This window comes from Rhinoraja longicauda, chromosome 3, assembly GCF_053455715.1.
Source record: "Rhinoraja longicauda isolate Sanriku21f chromosome 3, sRhiLon1.1, whole genome shotgun sequence".
NCBI lineage: Eukaryota > Metazoa > Chordata > Chondrichthyes > Rajiformes > Arhynchobatidae > Rhinoraja > Rhinoraja longicauda.
Window position 1 is genome coordinate 97016360 of NC_135955.1, and position 7411 is coordinate 97023770.

Genomic DNA, 7411 nt, shown 5'->3' on the forward strand with positions numbered 1-7411 from the left:
AAAACTGACCAGGTGTGTGCTCCAATACCCGAGCCTAGGGAGAAAGTCGCAATAAATCTGGACATTGAATGACAGTTTAGTTTAGAGATACAGCGTGGAAACACAGGCCCTTCGGCCCATCGGGTCCGCGCTGATCAGCGATCCCCGTACACTGGCACCATCCGACACACACACCAGGGACAATTTACAATTTTACCAAACCAATTAACCTACAAACCTGCACGTCTTTGGAGTGTGGGAGGAAACCGGAGCACCCGGAGAAAACCCACGCGGGTCACGGGGAGAACGTACAAATTCCGTACCCGTATTCAGGATCGAACCCGAATCTCTGGCGCTGTGAGGCAGCAACTCTACCGCTGCGCCACCGTGCCACGCTATACTCTCTACCCACTTAGCTAGCGAGAAGATTGAAGGCATGATTGAGCTTCAACAACATGGTCTGCAGTATCCTTGGACAATCGACACACAAAGACCAGTCGAGCCTGAGGTTGCTGAGCTGGATAGAGCTCTTAAGGATAGCGGTGTCAGGGGTTATGGGGAGAAGGCAGGAACGGGGGTACTGATTGAGAATGATCAGCCATGATCACATTGAATGGCGGTGCTGGCTCGAAGGGCCGAATGGCCTCCTCCTGCACCTATTGTCTATTGTTGTAAATGATTGACTCTGAATTTTCCGTGCCACAGTAGAGAAAAATCTTTTCAATCCAGATCCAGATTGTTGCATGTTTAATGAAGGTTATATGCTGGCTGGAGATGCAAGTGAATGCAAATCTTGGAATCTGGAGGAAAATATAATACTGTGGAAGAACTCAGCAGGTCAAGCAGCATCTGGATCTGCATCAGACAAAAGGATGGTTAACTTTTCAGGTGGAGTCCCTTCGAGAGTGTGGAGGGAAGATTGACTAAATGCTGGAGTAACTCATTGGGTCAGGAAGCATCTCTGGAGAAAATGAATAGATGAAAGGAATAAAGGAATAGGGCGGTCACGGTGGCGCAGCGGTAGAGTTGCTGCCTTACAGCGAATGCAGCGCCGGAGACCCGGGTTTGATCCTGACTACGGGCGCCGTCTGTACGGAGTTTGTATGTTCTCCCCGTGACCTGCGTGGGTTTTCTCAGAGATCTTCTGTTTCCTGCCACACTCCAAAGACGTACAGGTTTGTAGGTCAATTGGCTGGGCAAATGTAAAAATTGTCCCTAGTGGGTGTAGGATAGTGTTAATAAATGGGGATCGCTGGGCGGCGCGGACCCGGTGGGCCGAAGGGCCTGTTTCCGCGCTGTATCTCCAAACGTGACGTTTTGGGCATAGACGTTTTCACACGTACAGATTGAGAAGAGCATAGTTAAAGTAAGAAATGTTGCTGTTGGAGTGGAGATTTGAAAGAGTGCAGCGATTGTAATGTGAGATTGCAAGTCCACCTCTGTGACCCACACACAAACAGTCGCCCGCTTTAGTACTTCTTGAGTTTCATTAAATTTCAGTTTTAATACTTTTTGATCTTAGTGCTGCCTTTGACACTGTAGACCATAACATTTTAATAGACAGTCTAGAAAATTGGGTTGGACTTTCAGGTACTGATCTGCAGGACAGAAACTATTATGTGTCCATTGGCAACCTTGACAATAGACAATAGGTGCAGGAGGAGGCCATTCGGCCCTTCGAGCCAGCACCGCTATTCAATGTGATCATGGCTGATCATTCTCAATCAGTACCCCGTTCCTGCCTTCTTCCCATACCCCCCGACTCCGCTATCCTTAAGAGCTCTATCTAGCTCTTTCTTGAATGCATTCAGAGAATTGGCCTCCACTGCCTTCTGAGGCAGAGAATTCCACAGATTCACAACTCTCTGACTGAAAAGGTTTTTCCTCATCTCAGTTCTAAATGGCCTACCCCTTATTCTTAAACTGTGGCCCCTTGTTCTGGACTCCCCCAACATTGGGAACATGTTTCCTGCCTCTAACGTGTCCAACCCCTTAATAATCTTATACGTTTCGATAAGATCTCTCATCCTTCTAAATTCCAGTGTATACAAGCCTAGTCGCTCCAGTCTTTCAACATATGACAGTCCCGCCATTCCGGGAATTAACCTAGTAAACCTACGCTGCACGCCCTCAACTTGAATCCGATCAAGTTAAAATGACATGTGGTTCCCCAATGATCAATCCTTGGCCATCTTTTATTCAATCTCTACATGCTTCCGTTAGGACACATCTTAAAAAACAACAACATTGCCTACCATAACTATGCGGATGACACTCAAATTTACATAGCCCTCTCTCCAAATGACCATAGTCCCATCGATAGTCTCCATCAATGCATTGAACAGATAAACAGCTGGATGAGACACAATTTTCTCCAGCTAAACAAAGATAAAACCAAGATAATTGTCTTCGGTGCAAATGACAGAAGATCGATAGTCATCTTACTTATAACTATTATTTATTTATCTTATTACTCCTATTATTTGTATTTTCCTAGCTTTTTCTCCCTTGTTCTGTATTTTTATGCTCTGCGTAAATCACTTTGAATTGCCATTGCTGTATGAAATGTGCTGTATAAGTAAACTTGCCTTGCCTTCCCTGGGTTGGGGAGCATAAAGAACGAGGCTTATAAGGTGAGATGTGGAAAATGGATCAGGAGAGAGGAACATGGATCAGGAGAGAGGCTCGAAGGGCTGAATGGCCTACTCCTGCACCTATTGTCTATTGTCTATTAATTAGGCCAACATACTGGGGGCTCTGGGGGCTGGTGGAATCAGGGGATATGGGGAGAAGTTGGGCACAGGTTACTGATTGTGGATGATCAGCTAGGAAAATACAAATAATAGGAGTAATAAGATAAATGATCACAATGAATGGCGGTGCTGGCTCGAAGGGCCGAATGGCCTCCTCTTGCACCTATTTTCTCTGTTTCGACACCTCCATAAATCCACATAATGCATCACAGGAAACTAAACACAAACCCGCTCTTTCAATTTATCCAGAAACTTGCATTTGTCTGGATGAAACTGTTCTCATCCTTATATTCCTGTCATTAGCACATCTTCCCCAGCCAGCAATCGGCCATTATGGACCCCACCCTTCCTGAGGTCATCTGTTGCTTTTGTTCCAGCCTTCTCTATCTTTCACTCTGAAGAAGGGTTCCGACCCGAAACGTCACCTGTTCCTTTTCTGCATTGTGATCATGGCTGATCATCCACAGGAGTAGGCCATTCAGCCCTTCGAGTTACTCCAGCACTCTGAGTCTTATCTCCGTTACAAACCAGCATCTACAGTTCCCCTTTCCTGCACAATTTGCATTTTAGTTTCCTGTAGATAAACATAAAATGCTGGAGTAACTCTGGGTCTGGTGAAAAGGAATAGGGGACGTTTCGGGTCGAGACCCTCCTTTAGACTTCTAGTTTCTGTAGATATATAGAATATGCTGGAGTAACTCAGCGGGACAGGCAGCAAGCATATCTGGCGAAGAGGAATAGATGACGTTTCGGGTCAAGACTCCTTCATCAGACGTCTGGTAACTCTGCACTGGAATGTTGGCACATCAAATGTGTTTTTTTTTGCTGTTAATACCAAAAATGCCAATGTATTTCTTTTGCAGGCGAATGGGTACAATTTTATGAATATCGAGCATGGACAGGCAGTGTCACTATTGAAAACGTTCCAGCATGCAGTGGACTTGATAATCCTGAGGGAGGTGGCATCATAATGATGAACTGAGGACGTCGAGAAGAAATCAAACCAATGTGATCAATTTTTTTCTATAAGTAATTCTGTAGCAAAAAAAAAAAAAATTTAAATAAATGCAGCTGATATCACTTTTTTTACTTGGAGATGAAGGAGGAGGAATCAGTGGACGGTTCGAAATTCTAGGGGATGAGTTTAGGCTGTATAATAATGTATTGGGAAATGTAGAGCTTTGGTATAAGGGGCATGACCACTGTACAATGATCGAGGTGCAGATGCAGGGTGAAGAATTAACGTAGTAAAAACATAAAAAAAAATCACTCTTAATATGAACAAACCTGTGTGCTTTTTCTGTACAGATTTTAGGTTTTATTTTTGGATAATCTTATATATTACTAAAGAAACTGTACAAGGCTTGATTAGTGAGCCTGATTTTAGCTTGGGCAGGTGGCAGGGCTATCTGTTCCATAGATTTAAGCCTTTTATTTTTAATCACCTTTGTATAATTGTTAAACGCTGAAACCACTGGGTCAGATGTGCAAGAGCTGGCCAATGGATGTTGTGTACTTTGTTTCGACGAATGGGTAGGCGTACGGTTCGAGCATATACAAATGTAAGTGGAACTGAAGGTGGGGGGCTAGGTTACCAAAGTCGATCTTTGACGGCACGGTTTGAAGGCAGAGGTGTCACCTGCTGAGAGTGGGACGGGGTAAAGGAGCAGCAAATTAAAGCCGCCGAGGATGGATCTGTTTCAACAAGAACGTTTCGAACTGTGAATTGGATTATTTGAAGAACAGAGCCAAGGAGGAGTTCCTTAGCCCTTTTGCAAAGAGAGAGGGTTGTGGTTATGCTTTCCACTACTCTGAGAATATTATTTTATTACACTTATCATTTCTAGTGCATTTGGCCAATGTTTTAAATAAAAACTTTCTATCTTTACTAAAAAAAAAAAGATATAATTAACAATACTGATGACGATCGATCAGCTTTGTGAATCATAGTCAAAAGTGCCATAGGAGAACGAGAACTTATCTTTTTAAATGCAGATTTGAAAAACTCTGCTGAGAAGCAATACTGTGTCTATTTAGTGAAGAGGGTGTAGGTCTGATATAATGAACTTGGTAATGTGCTTGCCTTTGAAGAGCTCAACATAACTGTAAAATGTATATTCCCGAATGATCATTAAATGAGCAAAAAACACACTGCTGGAGGAACTCAGCAGGTCACACAGCATCACTGGGCATTAGACGAGTTGATTTACTTCATAAAAGGTCTATTCTAAATATTGTCCAAGTGAAGCCCTTTGAATCCTCCCACAATGTCGCTGGGGGGTCTTTTCACATGCTGGTGGAATCAAATTGTTCAGCAAAGTAGCTCTAAAGGTTTAGCAGAAACATTTGTTTTCATCAATTAAAAAAATCCCTGCTTAGTTAGTTCCAGTAAGTCACAGCAAATCTCAATGGCTTGTTCTTGAACACAGGTGTGGCGGCACGTTGGCGCAGCGGTAGAGTTGCTGCCCGGGTTCGATCCCGACCAAAGTGGGGGGTGTCCGTACGGAGTTTGTACGTTCTCCCCGTGACCTCCGTGGGCTTTCTCCGAGATCTTCGGTTTCCTCCCACACTCCAAAGACGTACAGGTTTGGAGGTTAATTGGCTTGGTATAGATGTGAGTTGTCCCTAGTGTGCGTAGGGGAGCATTAATGTGTTCGGGGATCGCTGGTCGGTGATGACTCGGTGGGCCGAAGGACCTGTTTTTCGCGCTGTACCTCTAAACTAAACTAAACTTTAAAAAGGTAACCTCTGGCAGCATTTCCATTAAGATGATTGGTATAAAGGTTTGTTGTGGGTTTTGAGAACATCGAAGATTTAAAAAAAAGATAGATGCAAGGTGACAAGTTGCATTGATTGCTGACTACAAATTCTATATAGAGTTTTTTTTAACCCAGGCATGGTTTTTAAAAGTGTGGAAACAGGTTTTAATCATTTGCCCTGATGGGGAATAATATCATTTCAGCTGCTTGGTAGTATTATATCAGAATATATACAAAAGTGTACATTGTATTTCAATGAAATAACCTATTGGTCAGCATTGAAGTTTTTAATACATTTTGTTTTGTTCCAAGCTGGAATTAATTGCCTTTCATGAATTTGGTGATCGTGTAGGATGATTGTTTAAAAGCTTTGCATTGTTCATCTACTATCAGATTACATTCTTGGTGAAAGGACCTTGCCCATTTCACATTTGAATTTTCAAATTTTTTAGATATAATCCGTGGCACCTAGAATTCAGGGGCAGCGGTAGAGTTGCTGCCTCGCAGCGCCGGAGACCCGGGTTCCATCCCGACTACGGGCGCTTGTCTGTACGGAGTCTGTACGTTTCTCCCCGTGACCCAGCGTGGGTTTTCACCGGGATCATCGTTATCCTCCCAGACTCCAAACACGTACAGGTTGATAGGCTAATTGGCTTGGTGTAAATGCAAATTGTCCCTAGTGTGTGCAGGATAGTGTCAATGTGCGGGGATCGCTGGTCGGTGCGGGCTCGGTGGGCCTGTTTCCGCACTGAATCTCTAAATTAAAAATGGCGGATTTTTTTGTTGCATAACCTAGAGAATAATTTTCAAACCAAATTTCACCGTCTTCATCTGTTCGATTGGATCATGTCAATAGATTTGTCAAATGTCTTACAGATTTTGATAAAGCCATATCCGATAACAATGTGGATCATGTGGAAAGAGGATTTGTGTCACTTCGATTTTGTTCTATTCAATGGTTATAGAGGTTTTTTTGTTGTGTCTGTGGCCATTTTGTCATCTGATTATCGATCGGTTAGTGGTCCTTCAAGTAACCAATGGATTGCTGTTGATGACCAACTCATGAAAGGTGGTAATTCAGCTCCACCATTAAACCACAAATTGGAAATTTCTGAAACATTCCCATGTATTTATTATGTGATTTATTTATTCTGATAGTTTCTTGTGGGCTGCATTTTTCTAAAGTTTGTATATAGTTGAACACGTCCTTGATCAGAACACCTATGAATCGAACCATAAAAGCCACTATGCTTGGTTCCCACGATAATGCTGTATTCCTGATACGTTTTGGACCATTGCCCTTTATTTCTTGAGTAAGTCTGTGCTGTTTGAAAAAGAGCTACATTTGTTCAACATTCCACATTTTGTATATAACTTAGATGGTTTCTAACATAATCTACAATAATTAGGGTCAGCTAATGCTCTTCACAATCTTGATTTACTTTGTACAATTTTAGTTTGTAAACAAGGCAGTTTATTGTATATGAAATCTTAAATCGGTCAAATACTGTTGTGTGTTCCACTGACATGAAAATGATTTGTAAATCCACTCACTTTACAAAGGTGCAAATGGCTTCTATATGTTCCTATTGTGGTTTATTAAAAAAAATTGAATCACTTCATTCGACACACCTTGTGCTTTCTTTTTTCACAGATAATTTCAATATTGGTATTGGTTTATTGTGGTCATGTGTACTAAGATACAATAGATCTACCTCTTTGGCGACTTTCGGACTATCCTTGATCGGAATTTTCTGGCTTCACCTTGTACTAAACGTTATTCCCTTACCATGCATCTATCTACACACCGTAGATGGCTCGATTGTAATCATCTGCTGGCTTCCTGCTGATTGGATAGCATGCAACAAAAGGTTTTCACTGCACCTCGGTACAATAAACTAAACTGAAAAACTTTCTTTG

At 42.4% G+C, this 7411-nt stretch overlaps 1 protein-coding gene across 2 annotated transcripts in view; it reads left to right on the forward strand.

The window, feature by feature from the left end:
• erbin (erbb2 interacting protein) overlaps positions 1-7066 on the forward strand; it is a 160016-nt gene extending 152950 nt beyond the window's left edge. For both annotated transcript variants that reach the window (XM_078396706.1, XM_078396709.1), the window contains one exon: positions 3596-7066. In XM_078396706.1, coding sequence (XP_078252832.1) covers positions 3596-3703 — 108 coding nt within the window. In that variant the 3' untranslated portion in view covers positions 3704-7066. The remainder of the gene's footprint in view (positions 1-3595) is intronic.
• Positions 7067-7411: the final 345 nt, after the last annotated feature.